The sequence below is a fragment of the Nanorana parkeri genome, unplaced genomic scaffold (assembly GCF_000935625.1).
Source record: "Nanorana parkeri isolate BGI_ZX_2015 unplaced genomic scaffold, ASM93562v1 scaffold231, whole genome shotgun sequence".
Lineage (NCBI taxonomy): Eukaryota > Metazoa > Chordata > Amphibia > Anura > Dicroglossidae > Nanorana > Nanorana parkeri.
The window spans coordinates 1043898-1070840 of NW_017306499.1; the positions used below are offsets into that span (position 1 = coordinate 1043898).

At 41.9% G+C, this 26943-nt stretch overlaps 1 protein-coding gene across 1 annotated transcript in view; it reads left to right on the plus strand.

Annotated features, from left to right (window-relative positions):
* Positions 1 to 3084: 3084 nt before the first annotated feature.
* Positions 3085 to 26943, plus strand: part of ERC2 (ELKS/RAB6-interacting/CAST family member 2) — a 617894-nt gene continuing 594035 nt past the window's right edge. The window contains exon 1 of the mRNA XM_018556277.1: positions 3085 to 3843. Coding sequence (XP_018411779.1) covers positions 3190 to 3843 — 654 coding nt within the window. The 5' untranslated portion in view covers positions 3085 to 3189. The remainder of the gene's footprint in view (positions 3844 to 26943) is intronic.

A 26943-nucleotide genomic window follows, 5' to 3' on the forward strand; every position in this document is an offset into this window, starting at 1 on the left:
AACTTCACTTCGCAAATAATACACAATCAAGTGCAAGGAAAATACTTTAAAAAAACAGGATTTTTTCTCAAGCAAAACAGATGACAAACGCACTCATCAATTCGTCACCAGGATTTTTTCACATGCTTTGATAATTGAAGTCAGCACAACTTCACCTTATTCACGAAGCTAAGGGAAAATTCACTTTACAAAGGGAAAACTTGCTTTGCAGTGTGAACACGCTCTACATCTTTAGCAAAGCAACTATAGTGCAATGTGGCATCAGCATGGATTAGTGGTGGGCATAGACTCCAAATATTTAAACTGGACTGCCATTGTGACTAATGAGAAGCACTTTTTAGCACGGTTAAATACGATTTTGAGTAAAACTATTTTTTTGTATCAGGACAAGTAGATTGTCATGAGAGACAAGTAGATTGGGCCCCTGTTTTAGCCTTTGGGCAAGTAGTTTTTTCAAAAATGGCCACTCCTCTGCTGAATAGATGTTACAGAGCTCTGTTTCATGCGTTATATTTGAAGTCAATAAGAGTCAAAACATAACATTTTGATGTTCTGAATTGCAGCAATGTAATTTCTGCCTATACATCCTGAAAATATATCAGTGCAGAGTTACTGCTGTATTAGTGGGCCAGTTAATGCATTTCAGAAATGATATCAATCTAGTCTGTTGCTTTTTTGGAAGGAGTTATGTTCCTTAATTCAATAAGCTGCTTATTCAAATTTTATTTGATGTTTGGTGAAATGGTCCAGTGATTCTTCCTGTATTCAGATATTTAACTTGGTTATGACAATGTGTGTTACATGTTTTTATATCTATTCTGTGAAATCTCTTTGTAAAGGATTAGTTTACGCAAAACTGAGATTTCACTTTTTAGGAATGTTAGCTAAAGTGTCTTATGTCTCCTGGAAGTGTATTATGTCTCTAAAGCTGGTTATACACGTTTAGAATTTCCTTAGAAAAAAATTATTCCATTTTTTAAAATGGTTAATAGGGTCAATTCGACTATTTTAACTGTATTAATGAAAGCAATCAATCAAAGGCGCAGGATGTAAAATGTTTGTTGAATGATTGATATTTTAACAGTAAAGGTTTTCGTTTGGGAAACTCTATTCATTACAAAACTGAATGTTAAAATCAAACAAAATTTCAAATGACATTTGTTAAATCTCTGATTGCATTGTTTAATGTTTAGTGAGTTTTTTGTTTTTTTTGTTTGAAAATCTATGACAATCTATCCAGCTTTAGGCTAGTGCTACTCAGGCCATTGTTGTTGGCTTAGTCATTTTGCTAAAATCGCTAGATGGTTACCTATTGTATACATGTGAGGGATGGGGGCTAAACATCTATATGCACATAAATAAAGCTCTTGGTCTCCTATTAAGTCTCCTATTACAAATATTCAATTAAACTATTTTTTCCCTCTAAAAGGAGATCCCACCACAGAGCAAAATAAAATATTTCAAGCTATATCCAAATATGTAACATAATATAATCTAAAAAAACTGCATAATACATGTATACAAAACATCTAAAATCATTTAAAGGAGAACTATGGGGTCAGGGCTTTTCCCCATAGTTCTCCTTAGGGTAACGGGAGGACACAAACTAGCGTCCTTCCGTTACCCTAAGCTCAGCTGTAGCTCGCGGTATACTGAGACGCCGCAGCCGGAGCGGATCCCGACATTGATGTCGAGATCCGCCCAGCTGCGTGAGTGACAGCTGGCTCTGCCTATTTAGAGGCAGAGCCAGCTGTACCCGCCCACTCCCCCGTCCTTTCCGCCAGTCAGCGCAGGCGGATCGGAGGGGGGTCAGTGTTTTTCCCCATAGTTCTCCTGAGGGTAACGGGAGGACACAAACTAGCTTGCGGTATACTGAGACGCCGCAGCCGGAGCGGATCCCGACTTAGACGACGGGATCCGCCCAGCTGCGTGAAGGACAGCTGGCTCTGCCTATCTAGAGGCCAGCTGTACCCGCCCCCTCCCCTGTCCGTTCCGCCAGTCAGCGCTGGCAGATCGGAGCGGGGAGAGGGGAATCCAGCCCCTCACCTGTCACGGCAGAGAGCCGTGACAGGATCGAGAGGTGAGCGAACGCCAGTATATGTTCGCTCGCCTCCCGATCTACTGAGCCGACCTGTGACAGTCTCATTGTCACAGGTCGGCTAGAACTATGAGGTGAGTGAAAAGCACTCACCTCATAGTTCTCCTTTAAAAATGCTTCCAACCCCCCTAATGGCTAGTGGTATGATCAACATCCAACTTAGGCCTGGTTCACACCTGTATGTCAGCCCGTCTGAACGCGCTACAAAACGGACTACGCCTGAAAAGGTACATGAGCTTCTTTGCAGCGTTTTTGTTGTGCGTTTCCATTGGGATACAGCCAAGTAGCCATCGAAAACGCGCGTTTATCGCACTTTTTTTACAGCGAATCACGGTAAAAATGCACGTCACGAAATGCGCGACAAACGCGCATATTCGATACGCCTAGGTGTGAACAGAGCCTTAGGCCATAAGTGTATGATAGCCAAGTAATGGATGGTAGAAATTAATGGCATATGTAACAACATATGTATCGAGAGTCCAACAAAGTATCCAGCAATGAAAATCTATTGCAACAAATCACCGACGTCTATTTATGTATTCAAAACATGATGTTTATATACTTGGTATCAGAGTATGTCCTCAAAGTTGTTATTCATCATCAACATAAATATCCAACAACTGAGAATTTTTTTGTCAAAGCAATGAACGACAGATATGACATGGTTCCATATTGTGTTACCTACTGGCTCACCATGCCTTGTTCTACAGGGAATCTTTACTGATAGGACCTTTCTGACCACCGCAGGACCTTTCTGACCACCGCAGTATCATCTGACCCATATCATCTGAGCCAGCTCAAGCTGGAGTTATGGGTGTGGTTAGACGATGGGACACAAAAAAATGTAATCATGGCTTTATTATAAAGTTTGCAAATGTTTATTTTAAATTATACAATTTAAATATATTTACGGTTTTACTGTTTGTTTTTCTTTTTAGGCTTGTTTTGCTTGACGGGTCTTCATGATGGACGGACACCAGTGAAATCCCAAGGAACTCTCTAAGTGCTGGAAAGCAGATAGCTATTGAGCTATTGTATTAGTGTGATTGTTATTCAATTTATACTATATTGTACCAAACTACAGCATAGCTATGTATGGAAGTGCTCGTACAATCACTAATTTGGAAGGCAGTCCTTCCAGATCACCTCGTTTGCCAAGATCACCTCGTTTGGGCCATAGACGAACAAGCAGTGGAGGAGGAGCAGGTAAAACACTGTCGATGGAGAATATACAATCCCTTAATGCAGCCTATGCAACATCTGGACCCATGTACTTGAGTGACCATGAGGGTGTAGCAGCAACTACATTTCCAAAAGGAACCATGACACTTGGAAGGGCTACAAATCGAGCAGTCTACGGCGGAAGGGTCACAGCCATGGGTAGCAGTCCAAACATTGCTTCAGCTGGCCTTTCGCACACTGATGTCCTGTCCTATACTGACCACATAGGCTTGACCAGCCCCTTACACCATCATCACCACCATCACCAGGTTCCTTCCATGTTGAGACAGGTAAGAGACAGCACCATGCTCGATCTTCAGGTACAGCTGAAGGACCTACAGAGGGAAAATGAGCTTCTACGGAAGGAGCTGGACATTAAAGACAGCAAGCTGGGATCTTCCATGAACAGTATTAAAACATTCTGGAGCCCAGAACTCAAAAAAGAAAGAGTCCTTCGTAAGGAGGAGGCAGCTAGGATGTCTGTTCTGAGGGAGCAGATGAGAGTTTCGCATGAAGAAAATCAGGTAAAAATGTTTTTACCTGGGGTAAAAATGTTTTTTCACACCTCAATTAGACCTTTTTAAGGAGCTATTTAAAACTAAAAATATCATCCATGCTTTTTTCATGTAGTACAGCACGACCATGATCATGCTGTAAATTACGCTAACTTGCGGGACATGCAGGGAAAGTATAGTGTATTTTCAGTGGCACATATTTTGAGTGATTACTTTACAATAATGATTGCTGTGTCTCCCAAGTTTATGTTGTTGTTTTTACTTCTTTATGTTACTGTATCAGCCGCAGTTTAGCCAATGAAGGCAGGGTAGATGGTCCATTTCATTCACTCTACCTCTCTGCCTAACAGCCGTTGAGATATCAAGCATATTGGGAATGCATTATTTGAAGTGAATTGCCCTACTCATATGGGGTTATTCACAAAGCTGCCGAAGGCAGCCGAGTGAATAACCCTGCCGAAGTGAAGTGAGCCGAACAACGTTTGGCTATTCACTTCTGGCTTGTGCGGCCGATTTCAGCCGTACATCGGCTGCCTTTGGCTGCACTTCAGTGCAGAGCATGTTCGGCTGAACCGAAGTGCAGAAGGACTTCGACTCAGCCGATCCAACATCTGGATTAGCTGAGCCGAAGCTCAGGCAGCTCACTCGCTGCCGTTCGCCCCTATTTGCATTTGCGAGGCGAAAGGCCGGCCTTCGGCAAGCCGTTCACCCCTCTTCGGCTGACTGGACTGGAGCTAAAGCAAATGCTGAGCCGCTCAGCTGCCTTCGGCTGCTGTACGAGCTATTGTGAATAGCCCGTACAGCAGCCCTTCGGTTCGACTGAACCGAAGGGCTCAGGCGGCCAAAGAGAGCTGAATGATCAACCGAAGCTATGCCTAGATCCTTCTGGTCCTTTGTGAATAGCCCCCATAGACTTGTAAGAAGGAGAACACAGTAATTTTGTAGTACTGGAAAGCAGGGAGGAGAACCTGTATGTGTAATGAGCAAATATGGCTTCTCCCATACATACAGACAGACATACATACATACATACGTATATAATGCAATGCTATACACACAGACTGATAAAAAAATTTTAGATACACATCAGAGGTGTGGAATTCGTATCGCCCGACGCCCGGGACATGTAGTTCCGGGCGCCGGGCAAGTGGTTTTTGCACTGTTTTACTTGTCCGTAGCAGGGCTGGCTTACAAGTTTTTTTTTAAATAGCTAAAAAGAAAAAGTAAAAAATATGAATTAAAAATGTAACTAAATAAAAATGTAAAAAATAAAAAGGCGATTAAAGGCGATTTCCAAACATATTTTAAAGGAGAACTATGAGGTGAGTGCTTTTCACTCACCTCATAGTTCTAGCCGACCTGTGACAATGAGACTGTCACAGGTCGGCTCAGTAGATCGGGAGGTGAGCGAACAGATACTGGCAATCGCTCACCTCTCGATCCTGTCACGGCTCTCTGCCGTGACAGGTGAGGGGCTGGATTCCCCTCTCCCCGCTCCGATCTGCCAGCGCTGACTGGCGGAACGGACAGGGGAGGGGGCGGGTTACAGCTGGCCTCTAGATAGGCAGAGCCAGCTGTCCTTCACGCAGCTGGGCGGATCCCGTCGTCTAAGTCGGGATCCGCTCCGGCTGCGGCGTCTCAGTATACCGCGAGCTAGTTTGTGTCCTCCCGTTACCCTCAGGAGAACTATGGGGAAAAACACTGACCCCATAGTTCTCCTTTAAGTAAAAATAATAAAACAAATGAACATTTTCTACAAAGTAAATATAAACAGAAAAAATTTAAACCAGCCCCTCTGCCCCCATCTGCACGCGAATAAACGCGCACTGTTTTCAACTGCAATCGTGTGCAACCGCACGGGCAGGGCGGTATTGCAGCAGGAAAACGCGCAATCTGCCTGGCATGACTGGGGTGCCATTAGAAAATAATGGCACTGCCAGCGCGATCGGCAGTGGTGTGCGATCTGTGACTGCCCGGTCATCGTGCACGAAACCGAGCGGATGGCTGGGTGGTCACGGAATCGCACACCATCGCCGATCGTGCTGTCAGTGCCATTATTTTCTAATGGCACACCAGTCATCCGCAGGCAGATTGCGTGTTTTCCTGCTGCAATACCGCCGCGGGCGATCACGGTCGAAAACACTGCACTGTGCATGTCGTGAAAATAGGTACATCTACCTTTTTTTCAGTGATTGCCACGCAGATGTAACCCCATACATGCGGATGCTACCGCTGTATGCAACCGCACACGATCGCACGCCCTGGGAATCCCCAAGTCTGCACCAACCCTAAAGGGTAAATTCACTTTCCCAAGTAATTTGGGAAAACTGAATTACCCGCACAAATCTCCCTCCCACCATACTTAACTTTCAGCAAACGGTCCTTCCCGTCCACCAGTACGGGTGTACTATCTGTACCTGTTCCAGTTCCAGTCTGAATTTCGCTCGCAAATTGCAAGCACTCGTTGGTCAACGCAGTCACCTGACTGCACTGACCAATGAGAAGCGCTTCTTAGCACTGCTAAATACGGTTTTGGTTAAAATTATTTTTTTTGTATCAGGACAAGTAGATTGTCATGAGGGACAAGTAGATTCTGCCCCCGCTTTAGTCCTTGGACAAGTAGATTTTTCCAAAATTTCCACACCCCTGCACATGTACAAGATGTACTTATCTTGCACATGTATATCTAAAAAAAAATCCTTGAAAGGAGTAAATATTCTCTTTAAGTCTGACCGGCATGGGGATATGGTGGGACTAATAGATTATTATTAACATTAGTTAATTAGTAAAAATAGTTAGGCAAAAATACCAAGTTATTATTTCTGTAGCATTGTAATCAACATTGGGAAGGTACCACTGCTAGCGGTCCATGCAAAAAAGATTTTATCCATGTGACTACACGGAGGTTTTAGAAGCAAGAGTAAAACTTTTCGTTATCCTACAATTTCTCTTTGAATATCTATTGCTTAATAATATTTATATATTTGGTATAAAGTAATGCCTTTTTAAAGTGACTAATATGTTGTAAGCATTTTAGTTGTAGATCCATCGCGTCTCTTTCTGAAGTATACATTTATCAAATCCCCCCCTCAGGTCTCTATCAACTTTGTCCAAGGCAACAAATTTGATTGAAGATGTATCACAATTGTGTGTAAGGCCGACATGGCGGCTAATTGGAGTTGTAAGTTTTCCACTTTCAATAAGATAGATGTGATCATACACCTGGCGTTGAAATTGGCATTTCGTCTTACCCACATAATGGTAATGGTAATGGCAAATGGTAATGCCTGTTAAATAGACCCAGAATACGAGTCTGTCAGCTCTGACATAATAGAAGTCACCAGCACTCCATGATATGTGGAAAAAGTAAAGCACTTTTAATTGAATCGTCACATGTGTCAAACAGCCAACGTCTCGGAGCCACGCAGTATCCCTTCTTCTGGGCGACATAGTGACTATATCGCCCAGAAGAAGGGACCCTGCGTGGCCACGAAACGTTGGCTGTTTGACGCACGTGACGATTCAATAAAAAGTGCTTTACTTCTTGCACATATCATGGAGTGCTGGTGACTTCTATTATGAACTGTATCTGACCCAGCGCCATCCGTGTTGTCACTTCAAGCACCCACCTCTTATTCAAGGTCTGTACGCTGTATGGGGTGCAGGTGATTTCATATTATCGATTGTCCGCTCTGGCAGGCTCCAAAAGGGCTGCAGTATACTTTAGAATTTCAGGGTCTGAGTTAGGTATTTTGGGTGCGAAATAGCACTTAAATTAAGTTAAATTAAAACAATTATATTCCTTGCAGCCCATACTCTTCATCGACTTGGCTCACCGTTCTAAAGTCAGCAGTCATGCCAATTCATACACATTTGTGCTGTGTTTGGCTTACCAAGCTTTGGTCATATACACATATGGGTTGCTGTGATTTATAAGCTGGGTCTGATTTATGATCCAAGTCTGACACTGTCAGCTAATATATTTTAAAATTTTTTTTAATTTATTGTCGCAGTAATTTTTTTACAGTCTATCCAGGAAATATACATTATTGTCAAATGTATTAGTAAAACGTGTTTTGTATAAAAAAAAATACTTTTCTAAAATGTCAGAGAGCTGGCAAAGAATAGAAGATGAGTGAACCATGAAAAGAAAGTGTTCCAGGTACTAAAAGCTCCCAAATACCAGGTGTCAAGTCATTGTGGAGAGTCTATATTTATAACACAGCAACATGCTTCTCATTCCTGAGCTTGTTCTTAGGAATGGATGCTGTAGCAAGATATTTGAAAAAAGACAAAAGCATAAGCTTGAAGGCCAAACACTTACAGGTACCTACTTGCACACGTAGTGCCAACTAGAGATGGGAAGGGCTGGAAAAAAACCCGCAAAAATTTGGACAAATACAGGTTTTTTTTCAAGGCCGTTTTTGTTTTTTTTTAAAGGAAAAATTGAAATAAAAAAAAGGAGTGTGGAATATGTTCTTTTACAATGATACATAATATATCTTTCCATGGTATTCAAACTATATAACATGAAGACCTTAATGAAAGATTTGAGACTTTACATAAAGTCTTAAATAATTGCACATTCTCTCAGCTGAAGACAAGCAAATCCTGGAATACAATTCAAGTAACACTGTACTTCTCAATGCAGTTCTCAAACTCAAAAGGAAATATGCATTTCTGCCACTAGGGGCGCTGCAGAGGCAGGGCTCCAGTTTAGTTAGCTCATGGGCTCTATTTTGTACTTCCTACAGTTGGGTGATTGTTGGTATGATAGTAGATGATAGTTTCTGTCCTCTCAGGCTTTAATTGACAGGTAAGAGGGTACAATTGTCTGACAAATTAGTTTATCTTTATAATCTTTAAATGATTCCTAATAATGTTCTGCACTGTCACAGTATAATGTTTACCTATAGTCTGCTCAGTAAATTCTTTTTTTTCTCCTCTCAGTAAAATGGCGAGACCAACATCTAGAGTTTGGAAACATTTCCACAGTGCAACTTCTGCTGAGAGCAAAGCTGCAATTTGCAAATATAAAATAGATTTTAAAAAGCAAGTTTAGTTTATTTACTGATTAAGCTGTACATTTTCTTTCAAGCATAATAATTTTATATACACTGCATTTCCTGTTCCTAGTGTAACAAAATGACTTTCAATTTGTAAAAATATTCCACACTGAATTTTTCCAAAAATGTCAATCTTTTCCGGAAAAAAACATGGCTTCAAAATGTCCAGAAATTTTACATCTCTAGTGCCAACAGGGGCTAAACTGACAGAGTTGAAGATGAGCTACATATTCAAGGCTGGTTACTAGCTGTACTATGTTCTGTACTATAAAGAAGAACTGTAAAAAAAAACAAACAAAAAAAAACTTCCTTGTGTGCTTCTCTGATTGAGTTTCACGTGGTTAGAGGGGTTTGATGTTCCCTGACTTCATCGATACTTAGATTTCCTTCCCTTGTCTAATCAGAGTGCCCATCCTAGCCACTTAATTAAGAATCTGTGTAGAGAGCGCTAAACCCCAATTTGGAGGGACAAGCTTCAATGATAAAAGGCAGGCAGAACATTGACACTTTTCAGTGGCAATCTCTCCTTCTTTAGAACTGAAGAAGGAGGGATAGCCTCGGAAACGCGTCAATGCTGAGTGAATACCCAACCCGAAGTGAAGGGAGCCGAAGCCTGTTTGGCTATTCACTTTAGCCGTGTACGGCTATTTCAGGTGTACATTGTCTGCCTTCGGTTCCCTTTGTGCAGCATTTGGCTCGGTCATTCTGTTTGCTACATCAGAGTTAACAAACAGAATGAAAAATGACGTGTAAACAAAAGAAGAAAAAAAACAGCGTGGGGTCCCCCTTCCAATTCATACCAGACCCTTTAGGTCTGATAGGAATGTTAGGAGAGACCCCGAGTTAAAGATAAAAGTGCATAGGGTTCCTTGCAAAAGTAATACCAGACCCTTTAGATCTGGAAGGAATTTAAGGTGGAACCTTAATGCCCATAAATGGAAAAAAAAAATGGGGTTCCCTTAAAATTCCATATTAGACTCTTAATCCAGGCACTGTCCTGGCAGGGCAGGAAGGGGGATGGGACGGACGAGTGAGCATCCCCCCTCCACTATACCAGGCCACATGCTGTTGGCATTGGGAGGGTGATTTTCCAGGGGGGAGCTCCTGGTAAAGCACCTTGTCCCCATGCCGATGGGGACAAGGGCCTCTTCCCCACAACCCTGGCCTGGTGGTTGTGGGGGTCTGTGGGCAGGGGTGCTCATCTGCATCTGGGTACGCTCTTTCATAAAGGGGCACCCACATTCCCCTCCCTTGTGAATGAGTAAGGGGTAGTTGTACCATGTAAATGATCCAACGCTGCAATCCAGGGTCAATCATGTCTTCCAGCGATGTAATCCAAGGTCAATCACAATGAACGATGACGCCGACTCGCCGATAATGACTCGCCGCAGAATGAGCGATTTGACAGCTGCCGGCCAAAAGTACACAGATGGGCGGAGCCAGTTGTGACAAATGGTTCCTGCAGCCGAGGGTTCGGCTTAATCCTTCGGCTCCTTCGTGAATAACCCCCTTAATGTTTTTACTGTTTACTTAAAAGTTCTCTATCAGTTTTTTTTTAAAATTATTTTGCTGTTTTGTAAATGTTTTATTTGCCTATCTCCGTTGTAATTGCAAGTTGTTTTATATGAAGATTTATTGGAAGATGAGAGAAAGTCTAGCTAGCCATACTGTACCTGGACTTGTATCTTAGTCTGATCAATCAGCTTGATTGATGTCGTTCTCTAATTCACTTCCTGGAAAACTGGCTAGAGAATAACAACCTATCCATAACTGCAGAACACTGCCTCTAAAACCGCAGGGTCTCTCTGCTGTGTTGTGGCTCCGTGATGAATCAGGCACTTAGTTCTCAGCTTTGGTCTTTCTTTTAATTTCAGTATGATACTTTTGGCAATGGCCGAGTCAGACTTAGACAGGAACCAGGAACAAAATAGCAGCTAGATTTTGCTAAGCTTGCCAGAACGATTTCCCATTGTGTTTATGCAGAGCTTCCATCAGCATCTTTAACAATTTATGAATTTGGGGGATAAATTACGCACCAGGCCGAGTAATACATGAGGTGTATGTTAACCCATTGTTATCTAAGCAGCTATCACAGAAGCTCTGATATCCTAAAGGGTTGCCAATGGGTATCTACAGTAATGTAAATATCCACTCTTGAGTTGTTACAATAGTGCAGCCTTATCGCTTAGGGACATTTTGATAAAATGTTGCATATAATTATTATGTAGTCCTCTATCCTGCCAGCAGGTGGAGCTCTTGCCTCATGTGTTCATGTTTTTCTCTGTGTCCTGTTGTTTACAGGTTTTAGTAGCACAAGCCGAAATGTATTTTGGCCCCATTTACACTTTTGTATTTTAAAGCAGAACTCTGGGTAAATATTTTATTAACCCATGCAGTGGGGATACAAGGGTGAAGTTCTCGTTTTTGCCTAGCGTCAAAAATGATAAAGTTATTCTCACCTGATCCTCGTAGCCAGCTGGCTTTTAGAACGGTCCCTGGAGCCTCTCTCCTTCTCCGCTACAGTGGTCTATGGTCCCTGAGTCATCATATTCTAGACACAGTTTATCGGACGCAAAGGGACCATCTCTAAAGCATTGGAGGAGGCAGGCCAATCGGCTCCGTGGATCGTGTGAGTATAACTTTATTTTTAACCCTAGGCAAAAAAAGAGCACTTAACCCTTGCAGTGCGGGGGTAGCCCCATTGCCAGGGTTAATCAAAGTCAGAGTTGTTCTTTAAGATGCATAAATGTGCTAAAAGTCAGTGATGGAACAAAGGCAGTGTTGAAGAAAGATCCTGTTCACAGCTGAGCGCTGTAATGTGTTTTAAAATATAGCTCAGGTCTGTTTTTATGTCTATTTGCATGCATTTTGAGGCCCATCGAAGTCAAAGGCAATGTATGAAAATGCATGAATGAGGCACATGGATACCTGCCATGTGCTCACACAAATCCTCAGAGCAAGATGGCTGCAGGAAGGAGGTCTGCAGCCTCTCTGTCCTCTATAGTCACTTCCTACTACCACCACACAGAAAGAGAAGGGGAAGAGCCTGGGAAAGCATTACTGACAACTTGTATCCACAGTGGTTGATATATAGTTCTTTAATTAAGAAGATAAAATGTTAGTAGAAACTTTGCTGTTTCCGTTTTTGTTTTTACCATCTTTTCCTTTCCTTACATGTTATTGCATTATGAATAGGGATGAGCAAGAGTTCGACTCGAACATCGGCTGTTTGTGTGTTATGTCCTCCCGTCACCCTAAAGAGAACTATGAGAAAAAAAGGTTAACCCATAGTTCTCTTTTAAATCCTAAAAATGCATTCAAGTACTTTAACTATTAACAAAATGTATCTTATTTGTGTATCACTCGGCTGTAGATCCTCAAATCATCTCTGAATTGGTGCTGACACTGTCCTTCCTTCTGGAGGGGGGCTACTTTTGTTCCCCATGGTCCCTGTGTTTGTTGTAAAATAGTCACTGCTCCAAGCTCACTCCTGTGATGGACTACAATCTTAGTACAAATGAGTAAACTAACAGGGTTATTCACAAAAGTGGTGAAGAGTTTGGAGAAGACAGGAGAAGTTAACAATCTAGGACAACATAGCTCAACTGGAAAGTGTGCTGAATTGGAGAATTCTTCCAAATCAGCTATTTTGGCCTAGATTGTTCATTTCTCCTTCACCCTTTTGTGAATAACCCTGTAAATGTGAGATGATTTGAGGATCTACAGCCAAGTGATGCACAAATAAGACTTTTTTGTTGATAGTTAAGGTACTTGAATTTAAAAGAGAACTATGCCCTCTATATGCTGAGAGTGCGGCAGCTGGGGCAGATCCCGACAATACTGTTGAGATCCAAACCGCTGGCTGATTGACAGCTGGCTCTGCATATCTAGAGTCAGAGTCAGCTGTGCCCGCCCCCTCCCCTGCCCGTCTCTCCAGTCAGTGCATAGCTGTGATGGAGCTAGAAGGGGGGCAATACATAGGGTTTTTTTATTACACCTGGAGCAGATAGAATCTGGAGCAGTTGCCCCCAGTAACTAATCAGCTTCTCTCTTTAGTTTGCTCAGTTAAGATTTGAAAATGAAAAGGTAGCTGATTGATTGCCATGCACAGCTGCTCCAGATTTTGTCTCATCCGGTTTTGATAAACTCCCCTTTTAGTATATTAGCTTCACAGTTAAAAAATAAATAAATACATATTGGACTATTTTTATATTGCTAGTTAAGATACAGATGCAGCTTTGTACATTTTTCATTAAGACGTTGGAAAGACATGTTCCAGTCACCATAGAGAGCCATGGTCTCTATGGTGATGTGCTACACACTGAGCCACAGAGCCATTATGTGTGTTGTACATATAAACAGGGAGCATCTACTGATGTTCATGAGTAGAAAACAATCCACACGTTTACCAGATTTGGGCTTTGTCATTTGATAACTGTTGCAGTGGTCTCCAGTTGTGATTGGATCTGCAGTCGTTAATAACAAAAGCTCAGTCACAATGCCTACAGCAAGAACTTTCTCTTGGAAAGCAAATAATGAGTATAAAGAAATACTCTAAAAATGAAGCATAGAAGAGAAACAAGAAGGGATAAAAGAGTGTAGTATTGATGTCTCTATGGTGTAATGGTATGGTAAGTGGTATACTGTATGGTATAGTTGATTTAAAAAAACAAACAGAAATCTGGTACTCATATACTGTATGTAGGGTTTCAGGATACCCAAAAAGGCTATGGAGCAACCAGAAAGGAGAGCATGCTGAGAACATTTCTGTCCCGGTACAGATGCAGGTCACACTTGATGATTGTCTTTTGGGATGCACCGATACCATTTTTTCCAGACCAAGTACGAGTACCGATACCTTTCCTCAAGTACTCAATGATACCAATGCAGTACGATATGATACGATGCAATATAATGTAGAGCTGCAGCTAACGATTATTTTCAAAATCGGTTAGCCGATTATTAAGTTCGATTAATCGGTTAATCGGATAAAAAATAAAGTGTAAAATTATACAGCAATGAATGCAGAATACCACCAGCTATAGAGGAATACAATAAATCCCAGCAATAGTACATTATAGCTGGCGGTATTCTGCATTGCGCTGTATAATGTACTATTGCTGGGTGTTGTACTCCTCTATAGCTGGTGGTATTCCTTGATGGGTAGTCCTCTATACAGTGCAATGCAGAATACCACCGCCTATATAGGAGTACAACAAATCCCAGCAAAACATTATACATGCAGTGTACAATGTATTGCTGGGATTTGTATTCCTATATAGCTGATGGTATAATATACAGCACAATGTACCATCAGCTATAGAGGAATACATATCCCAGCAATACATTATAGAGCACCATGTGGGGGTGGGAGTGCAGGCTTACCTGAGCAGACTTCCAGCAACTTGTTTCTGAGATGGGGCCTATCTATCGGCGGCTGTCATTCCCCCCACACCTGCTCCTCCTTACTTCTTCTCCCCGCGTCCCCGTGCCGATCGTGGATTTGGACGGGCGGTGAGCGTGAGGCGCGGAGGAGGTGCGGGAGCGTGGATGCGGGCAGGTCTGGCAGCGGCGAGCGTGAGGTGGGGGAGGAGGTGTGGCAAGCAGCGTGTGTTAAGCCGTGAACAGGGCCAACCAATCAGGAGCCGATTAATCGATTATTGAAAAAGTTGACAACTTTTTCAATAATCGATTATAATCGATTATGTCGATTAGTTGTTGCAGCCCTAATATGATGCAATGCAGCTAGAGAGGACTAATCATCCCAACGATACATTATACAGCAATGCCTTATGGCACCTGGCTATAGATGACTACAAACCCCAGCAATACATTTTACAGCAATGCAGAATAATATGAAGCGACATACTCTGTGCTTTTCCGAGGTGCCGGCCTAAAGTGTCTCCGGCGGAGGATCTCAGGAGAGCTGTGAAGGGTCTCAGGGGGGCTCTGTGGAGTCTCAGGAGGCTGTGCAGGTCTCAGGAGGCTGTGGGTGGTGTCAGGTAGGCGGTGCAGAGTCTCAGGTGGGCTGCACGAGGTCTCAAGGGGGCTGTGCGAGATCTCACCGGGGGTCTTGCGGGAGGCGGAGTTCCCCAGGGAGGAGGAGATGTGCGGCTGGCGCTGTAAACAGGCAGGAAGGCCGCCGAGGACCCCAGCAAGCGTTTCAGTCTTTATTGGCAGGATTGCTTGGATCCAAAGACTGGATGAACACAATTAAAAAGCCTTAGGAAGGTAAAACAGCTCCCACATACGCATTTCAAGTTTGTATTAAGCCGTTTTTCCTTGAGTTCGGCTTTAAACCAGAAACACGTTGCTATTCCATGAAACAAAATGATGATTATTCCTGACCTGCTTTGTTTGTTTTTCTTGCACATGCTGAGTGGAGTTGTCAGATTGGATTATGACATTCCGCAGAGTGATAGTATTATTTGTGGCACAGTTAGGAACAATGAAGTTAAGGATGGATAATTTAAGCAGGAAACTGGAATTCAGGCATGTGTGATGAAGGTAGGTGAAGAGTGTGGCAGGTGACCCGAGGTGACGGTAGAGCCTACAGAGATATCTGACAAGTATGACAGCTTTGATGTGAGAAAAGAGATATGACAAATTGATTGTCTTCTGACATGCAGAGAGGCTTGTCATGGGGCAGAGCATTGCGCAATATCTGGAAGATTGGCCCCATAAAATAATTATTTTATTCCTCGGGCTCTCCAATCTCTGTATGAAATCCAATGTCATTTACTCAGAGTGGGGCCTTTCTAATGCAATAACCCAAACTGAAGCATATTGAATACTTCTACAGCTGTTATCATACATATTCCTGGATAGATTTTCCAAATGTCACTGCTGCTGGGCCTACTGCGGCTTTAGTTATACCTTTGTGTTAGGGCTGCAACAACTAATCGACTAAATCGATTATAATCGATTAGGGATGTCCCGATACCACTTTTTAAAGACCAAGTACAAGTACTTGCCAATACCAATTACCGATACTTTTTCTTAAAGTGACGTGGCTTTTTTCTAAAACAACACAAACTGATGATTTTAGGGCAGTTTCTTACCAGGGCTAAATACAGATGTCTGCAGACCACAATACATGTCCACACAGCAGCACAATACATGATCCCCCCACAGCAGCACAACACATGATCCCCCACAGCAGCACAATACATGATCCCCACAGCAGCACAATACATGATCCCCCACAGCAGCACAATACATGATCCCCCCACAGCAGCACAATACATGATCCCCCCACAGCAGCACAATACATGATCCCCCACAGCAGCACAATACATGATCCCCCCACAGCAGCACAATACATGATCCCCCCACAGCAGCACAATACATCCAAACAGAGCAGAAGGCTGCGATATCACCTGGGCAGCATGTGGATCTCTGCAGGGCTGTGAGTTGATCGGATGGGTGCCGGTGTCTGGGGCTGTACTGTGCTGTGTATAGGGCTGTCCATGGCTGTGCCTGTGTCAGGAAGAAGGAGCAGGAGGTATAGACATGGACAGGCACTGCCAGGGACAGCCCAACAGGGACAGGTCGGGTGAACCTGCTAACCACCAGGGATTTCCCTCACTATGGCAGGATTTCCTTTAACTTCCTGTCATGAATATCAAGCAGGAAGTAAAGGGAAATCTCCCAAATGGGACACAGATTGCAAAAGTGACGGGATATAACCCTTCCTTGCTCTATACTAAGCTAAAAGTAAAAGTTTTGGAATCTGTTCCACCTTAACAAACAATAAAATAATTTTAAAACAAGCCCATTCTGACCGCTCAAAGATCACAACACAGACTGAAGTACAGTTATAACAGCTTATAAACACCCACTGGTTGTTTACATTAGAGGGCTGGCAGGCTTCTAAGATCTGCTATTCCAAAAAAAAATTTGCATTATCTGTGTTGTGAACTTTGAAAATGCTCACATTGCTTATATATACAGATGTTAATGAGGGTCTAATGCAGTGTAGCAATTCGGGTGAATCTCAGCTGCGGAGGCTACACAAGTGTAGGGGGTTTCCTAGGGTACGGCGTCAGGGTCGAGCTCCAGGCGTCACTCTCAGAGTCTTAAGCGGAGAGTTTGGAGCTCTACCATCATATGCCGCAATTAATCAATAGGAGTAAGGGGTCGCACACTATGGGTTCACAGTAGTATAGCGTACCCTGCGCAGCAAACAAATTATAGGCAAAAGTACCTTGAAACGAAAATCACTGCTTCCCCTTTAAGAAGTAAGAGTCCACTGTTATTAAGGCAACAGAAATGCAGAAGGTAATTTAGAGTCCAGTAACAGTTATGGGCAGCAATCTTCCTAGCAACACTACACCATAAATACTTGCTGTTTGTAGGGTTATTCAATAGGGTGATCCTCTCAGTCCTTGGTTCTTTAGTCCAGCAGCAGGGAGCAGGCTGTCAGCTGGCGTTTCTCAATGAATAATAGAACGCCATACTGACCTGGCTTCCTGCTATTTAAGAGGATGTGAAGGGGAGGAGCCGGTGACGTTTTCCCGCCCCGATGCGTTCCACTCTGGAACGCATCGGCGATGTTACTTCCGGTTGCGGCTGCGTTCCACCCCGGAACGCAAGCCGCGATCGTACAGTGTCCTTTGTGGCTGTGTTCCTTAGGGGGATGCATGCCGCGATCCTTACAGAGGGCTTGGTTTAATGTGCTTTTACTGCATGTTCAAAATTTGTACATACTTTAGCTAATGATCTGGGCACAGTTTAACTTTGAGGAAGAAGTGGCCATGGGTGGGGGTTGGGTTAAAAATATTGAATTGGGCTTTGATGCTTGGTCACATAGCAAAGGTAACCAAGTCGTATTTGTGCTATGTAGCCTAGTCCACAAGCATTAAAGTCCATTTAAAATCACAGAAGTAGATTTTTAGTCAGGTAGACATTGTGGCAACAACCTTCATTTCCACAGTCTTATTTCTACTTTTCTGCTCCAACAGTTACAGTATGTAGTATTTATAAATGACTGAGAAATCCAACAGGCATGAGCGTTTGACCACCCTGCCCAGATCACTCTGTAATCAAATAGCCCAGGCCAGAACCCCCTCCCCCCCCCCCTTCCCCAGCCCTACAAGTCTGCATGAGGTCACTTATAATGAGGGGTGTTGTCATTACCAGCACAGAGCACTGAAGTGGGAGCACAGGAAGCACATATACAGAAAGTCAAAAAAACATTTTAGGGCATTACCTAGTGTCAGGTAAACCTTGTACTGTGGTATAGGGTTATAAAAGGGAGAATTTTCAATCAAGCATTTATTGTATGTAGAGAGTCACATCCGGTATAGTTGTTTGTTTTTTTGTAATGACATTAAAGGTACAGACATCACCAAGAGCAAATATTAAGTATAAAAGCTTTAATTCATGCTTTCTGAGTTCCTAACCTGGAACAAGCATAGAGATTTGATTCGAGCCCCCCCCCCCCCCCCCTTCCTCAGCACTACAAGTCTGCATGAGGTCACTTATAATGAGGGGTGTTGTCATTACCAGCACAGAGCACTGAAGTGGGAGCACAGGAAGCACATATACAGAAAGTCAAAAAAACATTTTAGGGCATTACCTAGTGTCAGGTAAACCTTGTACTGTGGTATAGGGTTATAAAAGGGAGAATTTTCAATCAAGCATTTATTGTATGTAGAGAGTCACATCCGGTATAGTTGTTTGTTTTTTTGTAATGACATTAAAGGTACAGACATCACCAAGAGCAAATATTAAGTATAAAAGCTTTAATTCATGCTTTCTGAGTTCCTAACCTGGAACAAGCATAGAGATTTGCAATTTTGACCCTTTTATGACACTAAAGCGTACACACTACGATGCTAATTTGAAACATACTTTGGGTCTTTGGTTCAAATGTATAGACCAGACACAGCAAGGGAACTAGCAATCTCGGGTGGCCAGCAGTGGCTGTCCCAATACTTGACAGGTGTACTTTATTGTAGAATGCATTTGCATTTACAATCGTAAATGTGATAGAGGGCGGGTCTTAGTCTCAACGTGGACAATTGTAGGATTAACTAGGAGTCAGCCCAGTCCACCTTCTGTTAATGCCGGTGTATATATAGACATTTCTGTTCTCTACAGACTGAGCAGCTCAGAACACTAGTTGTAAAATGAGCTGCTGAGTTGATGATGTTTTACACTCACTTCAAATGCTCTCCATGACTAGACGAAAATCAGTCTTTGCACCGATATTTCGGCACTGCTTATCATTGGCGCAGGTACAAGGTGCTTTCAGTTCCAAACTTGGTGCAGGGTGGACTGATTTTTTTTTCCAGCTGTGGTCAGGTAAGTATGGATTTTAAGGGGTTAACTTAGTGTTAGAGGTTATGTAATGTGTTAGATTTAAGGGGGTCCAGTGTTCAGGTTTGATCTGATGTGTGTAAACCATGAGTAGCATGAGGCCCCTTTCACATGGGTGGCGTCTGTTCTGACCAGCAGGGCATCTATGCCCAGCTGATCGGAGCAGTATGGAACGGATGTCATTAACTGAACTAACCAGACCCGTCTTAGGTCTATGGGGAGTTGGATGTAAGTGGACATGTGCCCGTTAACATCTGATTACCTCTGATCCGTCACAGTCCATTTACATCCAGCTGCCCATTGGACTTCTGATCAGATCCACCTGAAAAATTGACAGGCAGATATGAACGGACCGCCCGTGTGAAAGGAGCTTTTTGTAAATCACAGCTTACAGAGAACTATTGACTCCCCATGCAACAGCGCTGGAGCTTGATGATTGGTAGAATGCTCTTATATGGAGTGAAAACAGTACAAGAAGTCCTGTCAAATAGATATGCCCCAGTGCAGACCTCAGATCAGAAGATGACCCTGTTCCAAATACTGTGGCTTATGCCAGACTGGGTGGCGTGAAAAGATTCTCATAAGGTTGTTTTAAGGGACAGTTTATTGGTTCATTTAGGGTTAGGGAGGAATAAGGATGAGGGGTAGCCTGAAGGTCAGGTTGAGGTCGGGGATACGGTGTTGTAGGTTTTTTTTTTTTTAGCATTGAAAACCCAATATCAAGAACATCAGCATATTAATGCCAAAAAAAAAGAATTTAAAGAACTGAATGGCTCAGTATGTCCACAAACAGTCAGTATGGCATTTGTTATATTTTGTGCCGGCAGCATCTATGTGGTAATTCTTGTAGCAATTAAAGAATAACTCCACTTTTCAAAACCTGCATTATGTTATACACATATTTAGCATGTTACATGAAACATGGTCACATTCCCCAAATCAGTTTTGAATTTGGCACAGCTGTGTGTGGCTTTGGCCCCAAAGCTGCATCATCCATTCACAAATACATTTAGAGGTTCTGGGAATGGACAAAACTACAATTCCCGCCTTCCATTGCAGCAGAGTTGTTCTCAGTGGAGTACTAGTGCGGTGAAGTCAGCACACATGTAGCCCATTGATACTTTCTCCCATCCCATAACTTAAATTCCATACCTCGGTACAGGTGGGGACTGGGAGGGAGAGTCTGCTGATCGCGGTTGAAATGCTTTGCAGGGTCAAATGCTGAAAATTAATAATGCATACTTATTCTTTTACTTAAATGTGTGCATTAATGAATTCTTAGGAAAAGCTCAACTATATCGTGAAAGGGCTCATGTATGTGTACACCCATTCTATCTAGGGATGCACAGATACTTTTCGAGTACCGGTGCAGATACTTGGCATTTTCATGAGAACTACCAGGGTTGCAGTGGTTGCAGCTGGGACCTGGCTCTGGCGCTCCACCACTGTCCTGAAATCATTAGTCTGTATTGTTTTAGAAAAACTGTCACATGACAATAAACAAAAATTTATCAGTACTGGTACTTGTAAGTACTCGGCAAGTACCAGTACTCGCAAAACTGGTATCTGTGCATCCCTTTATTTCTATTTATAAAAACAAAATCGTACATTAAAACAGAGATGTACAAATCCCAGGAGCTCCGTGTGCTCCTTACAATCAACATCTGCCTCCTAATTTTTGAATTTTTCTCTAGTTACATAGTATTTGAGGTTGAATAAAGACATTAGTCCATCAAGTCCAACCTATTAGGATCTCATTCTAGGAGTACCCGTACCCCTGTATATTACGGTCCCTTAAGAAATCGTCCAAAAGTTTCTTGAAATTTTTATTGTTATTATTCTGCCTTGATTTCGGTCGTCCGTTGTTAGTTATACTTACATGTGCCAACGGATTTCCTATATTGACTGGAGTGAGCCCACTATTATTAACTCCTTTTTTACTACTTTCTGTGTTATTTTTATCTACGATTAAATTATCAACGTTTAGTTTAAGTAATTTTATTTTTATACCCTCCCCCCCACTTTCTAGTTTAAAAGCTCCTCCAGTCTTTCTACCATTTTCCCTCCCAGGAATGCTGCACCTTTCCCATTAAGATGCAGCCCGTCTCGGCTGAAGAGCCGATAGCCGACTGCGAAGTCAGCCCAGTTCTCCAGGAAACCAAAACCTTCCTTCTGACACCAGCTCCGGAGCCACTTGTTAAGCTCCCTCAACTCGCGCTGTCTGTCCGGAGTGGCTCTTGGCACCGGCAGTATCTCTGAGAAAACTACCGTGTAGTCTTGGAGCTCAAAAGTATTGGTACATCGTACTTGTACCGAGTACTGTAAACAAAAAAATTGGTGTCCAGAAGCGCCAGAAGCAGTCATCCCTTATCCCTCATAAGGGAAACATACTGAGCTGAGGATGGTATCTGTGCAAACCTAATTCTATCCTTTTATTTTTTGTATAGGCCTTATATTTTCTTAACATATAGTTATAAGTCTAATGAAACCATGTCTATATTAAGCCAGAAATGTATATCAAAGACACATGACTTGTTTTAATCCTACCAGATATAATCTTCTTCGCTCCAGTAAATCTGTGCAATGCGAATGCTGCCGCCGACACCATTATCTTGTTAAAATTGCAGAGAAGACTATACTGTTCTGTGCAGTGTAAAGAACATTTCATATCAGCTTCATTATACTAAACTAGAGTCTTATCACAGCAATTATTTTTCCTACACATTGTCAGCTGTGGCAGTACAATATGATGAAATTAAAAGAAAAAGGTTATTTTGGAGAGCATAGCAGGATCCTCTTTTATTTTATAGGAATTTGAAGATAACCAGGTGGCTGGGCCTAAAATAGTTATCTCACAAGAGAATGTTTGATCCTTTATAAAATACATATTTCCTTTCTTTTTATAGAGCTTATATAATGTATCAGGTTATCACTTTATGTATGGTGGAGGATCCTTTCTGTAGGCAAAATGGACTTGCTCTACCTTTTATTTTTTGCTTGTTTTAAGGACTTTGAAGGGACTGAGTTTAGCTAAATCTGGTTCATTCTAATATGTTCCCAATGGAATGGGCTTTGGACTCGATGTGGACTCAAAAATTAAAGATTTACTATTTAAATCAACATCCAGATATGTTGAAGAGTGTCTGAACTACATAAAATGAATATATTGCAGTCTAGCAGTCCTTAGATGTGGAGGCTTTCTCTTAGTCACTCCTGTCATCTAGGGGACAAAGTGCAGGTAGCACTTTGTTCCATGTTTCTATGTGTTGTGGATGCTGAGCTAGCGTGGTTGACAGCACACCCTTCTCCCCCCACTGTTTTACAACCACGAAGCTCACAAGGAGACGAATTAGATAATGTCTCTGGCACCAGGCGCTTACCTGAGACAAATGCTGTTACTAGACATGCACAGGGAGGGGGCATGTCAGGTAGACTGCCAGTAAAAAATTAGCCTACAAAGACAGGCATATTTAGAACAGAGCTCTACCTGTGCTCCATACTCATGCACTGTCAGCACTAATCTAACCGAGATTCACATTCCAAGTGTCAAACACTGTTCGCAGCACAGGGGTATGTCATTAATACATACAAAATTATACTGTGATCAACCTCTTAGGAGAATATTACCATGTGTGGCATTTTGTAACTTCCAAGTTTATCATGAAGCAAGTCACATTTGCCTTCCAATAAAATAGAAAACCCGAATGTACCTGTCACTGCTACTGGTGCAGGCATAATTAAATATTGTTAATTATACTCTGTCTATTGACACATGAAGTACCCTCCAGAGTAGTTTGTGGATCAGATAATAACTGTTCCCTTCATTGCACAGTGGGGAAGGAAGCCTTTATCAGGAAGACATAGTAATTGAAGACTGTTGCCAAGTTTTGGACCCTGTGGTATACTGAAAACACTGGCACGTGATGTGTGTTGCACAGAGTTTTCAAGGTTATTAGTTTTGAATAAGTATGAGAGAGCAAGGATGGAAAATAATTTAAGGTTGTGATGAAGTATGCTTATTTGCCATGCTGTAGAGTCAGGCTAAATTCTGGAGATAACTCTCTATTTTATGTTGTTAAATTGACAACTAAAGAACCCGTCAGATTTTTACTTCCGCCCCGTCTCACTGTCTCTAATCGACTTGATCACCAATGTCAACAGGAAAGTAAGGGTAAATCCAATTTTGAGTTGCCACCAGAGCTGGAATAGAGGGAAAATCTTCCAATGGGGTCACTTGTTCCTGTGACAACAAGAGGAGATTTCCTTTGATTGTGAAGAAATCTCACTAGTAAGACACAAATGGCAAAAAAACTGACAGCAATCTCAACCCTCCCCAACTCTATTCGGAATTAAAAAAAAAACATTTTTGGCTTTTGATATACTGTAAAGCTAAACAATTTTTTTAATGCAAACACTCCAAAATTGCACATTAAAAAAAGTGTGTGTCTTCCTTTTTTTATGTTATCTACATGTCATCTTGTTGAGTCTGTTCCATCTCTTCTCTTCAGCACCATGTGTGGTTACTGATGTTTTTTAGCACCTGATCTCCCAATGTGCTGATTGGACAAAGAAAAAAATATCAACAGAGTGATGAGGTCATCTTTCTACTCTCCTACTTTCAGCTTGTTTCTTGTCAGCATATTTCCTATGCTGGATGTCTTTCACCGTGAAAGGCAAGGGGTGCCCAGGAGGACACGGAGGGCAATAATGCTCAAGTGTGGAAAATATTATTAGGTCTTCATCTATTTTTTTTATGGAGATTTGCTTTAAGAAAGACAAATAAAGTATATTTTAGGTTGTGTTAAAGCTCAGCGGGAGTTGTGAAAATCCAAATGTGAATACAATTCACAAGCCTGAGCTTACAGACTTTTTAAAATTACCTCTATTATCTTTTATGACATTTCAGCGATCAAACTCATTGAGGTGAAAGATGAGCACGCAACTGAGAATGTACAAAAACTATAAAGCAAGATCAATTCTCTTCATACCGTAACACATGGCGCGTCTGCTCAGCAAGAGTACTGAGCTATTCCTCATGGGACCTTTGCTTTAACAAACAAATCCCTACACTTCTTTTGTTTGGAGAGGAAACCAGAGGAAATGAAACACTTTGTCTAGTTGGATAGCAGAGGTCCGGTAAGATCAGGTTCTATGCCATTGACTCAAAAGGGTAAAAAACAATTGAGACCTGTAATAGCTCATTGTACAAACTAATTCAGGATTATTTTGTTTTCAGTGGATGATTTGGTAATTCACGTGGAGATAAAAGTATGCAATATTTGTAATCATTATATTAATTATTTTTATATTTATGAATACAGTAATACCTCGGTTCACGAACGCTTCTGTTCGCGGACAATTCGGTTCGCGAACAGGATGTTCAGCAAAATTTTACTTCTGTCCGCGAACTCCAAATTGGGCAACAAACACGACTGTGGCCATCTTCCCCGCTCTGATACATGGTTGTGGCTTCCTCTAGTCGAGATCGCAGTCGCAGACAGACCAGTGCACACTTGCTGTGAAGCTTTTTTTGTGTGCTTTTTAGCACATTCAGTACTGTACAGTATTATTCAATCCAGCATGGCTCCAAAGAAAGTGCAAAGGTTGGTGTTCACTCTCTTCACACTGTACTGTACTTTGTTTCATATTTTTGTGGTTAAAATGTTTTTTTACATATGGTTCAGAACGTATAAACCTTATTTACATTGAACCTTATGGGAAAATTTGATTCTGTTTGCGCCCAAAATCGGATTGCAACCACGTTCGTAGGAGTCAGAATGGATTAAACTTATTTACATTGAACCCTATGGGAAACTTTGATTCGGTTCACGACGAATTCGGTTCGCGACCAGAATCGCGGAATGAATTAAGTTCATGAACCGATGTACCACTGTATAGGACAGAATTGAAACACATAATAAAATAGAAGTATAAGTCTTCATGCTAATCCCATATGCCCCAACCCTGTGTTTAAAATAAAAAAAAATGACTTTAAACTTAAAATGCAAACAAATTGAACTTCTCACCGATAGGCTGTATACAAACAGTACTGTGCAAAAGGTGTGAAAAAATGCTGTAAAACAAGAATACTTTCAGAGATAAAAGTGTTAGTTTATTTTGATCAATTAAGAAAATGAAAAGTAAATGAACAGAAGATAAATCCAAATCAAACCAATATTTGTTGCGACTGCCCCTTGTCTTCAAAACAGCATCAGTTCTCCTAGGTACACTTGCACACAGTTTTCTGTTTTCATGCATAGTTGAGTCGCTTAGCCTTCCACGTCGGAGGTATGGCTTTTTGGCCACAATTCTTCCATGAAGACCACTTCTGGCCAGACTTCTCCGGACAGTAAATGGGTGTACCTGGGTCCCACTGGTTTCCGCTAGTTTGGTGCTGATGGCACTGCTGGAGATTTTACGATTTTGAAGTGAAGTAAGCATGATGTGTCTTTCATCTGCTGCATTAAGTTTCCTTGGACCACCACTGCGTCTACATTCCTCAACATTGCCTGTTTCTTTGTGCTTCTTCAAAAGAGCGCGAACAGCACATCATGAAACCCCAGTCTGCTTTAAAATCTTTGCCTGTGAGAGACCTTGCTGATGCAGTATAGCCACTTTGTGTCTTGTTGCTGTGCTCAGTCTTGCCATGGTGCATGACCTGTGACATGAAACTGTCTTGCACAACCTCACCTTAGTAGCAGGATTTGGTTGTTCCTCACCCAGTTTTAAGCCTCCTACACTGATGTTTCTGTTTTAGTTAATGACTGTGTTTCAACCTACATATGAAATTGATGATCATTAGCACCTGCTTGGTATACTACTGTAATCACTTGTCTCTGATCCTACAAAATCTCTGACTTTGAAGCCAAAGAGTAGTCACACTAAATATTGATTTCATTTAGATATTTCTTCTTTTCACTCACATTGCATTTTGTAAATTGATAAAAATAAACAATAAAAATATGTATTTCTGAAAGCATTCTTACTTTACAGCATTTTTTCACACCTGCCTAGAACTTTTGCAATGTACTGCGTATATATATACACACACACACACACACACACACACACACACACACACACACGTAGTACTGTATAAATAGGGATGGGATTGGGATGAGACTTGGCAGCTAAGGGTCTTTATGTCTTTATTGCAAAATGCAAAGTTATGGATTTGCATGCAAACAATTTACAGCTATTATTTACAGGCATTAGAAGGGGTTAACGCTAGGACATTTAGATTTAGGGGTACTAGTGGTTTGGCTTCATCTTGAATATGCAGTCCAGTTGTGGTTACCCATCAACAGAAGGGATGCCCTAGATGTCCTAATTAGGGGGGCTGCAGAACTTCAGCTATGAGGAACAATTAGGTGAATAAGCTTCTTTGCTTTAGAGAAGAGGCACGTCAGATTAGATATGATAAGTATCTAAAAATTAAATAACGGTGACTGTAAAGCCGGCAACAACTTGTTTAATCTTAGGTACTTGACAAGGACACATGGCCAAAATTTAAGGTTGGAGGAAAGGTGATTTAATCTGCAATAGCGAAGATGGTTCTTTATGGTCAGAGCAGCAAAAATGTGGAACTTCCTTCCCCAAGTGGTGGTATCAGCTGACACTACTGACACATTCAAATAACACCTAGCTGTCTACCTCACTGAGCATGAATATATATGTGTATATATATACATACACATAGATATATATATATATATATATA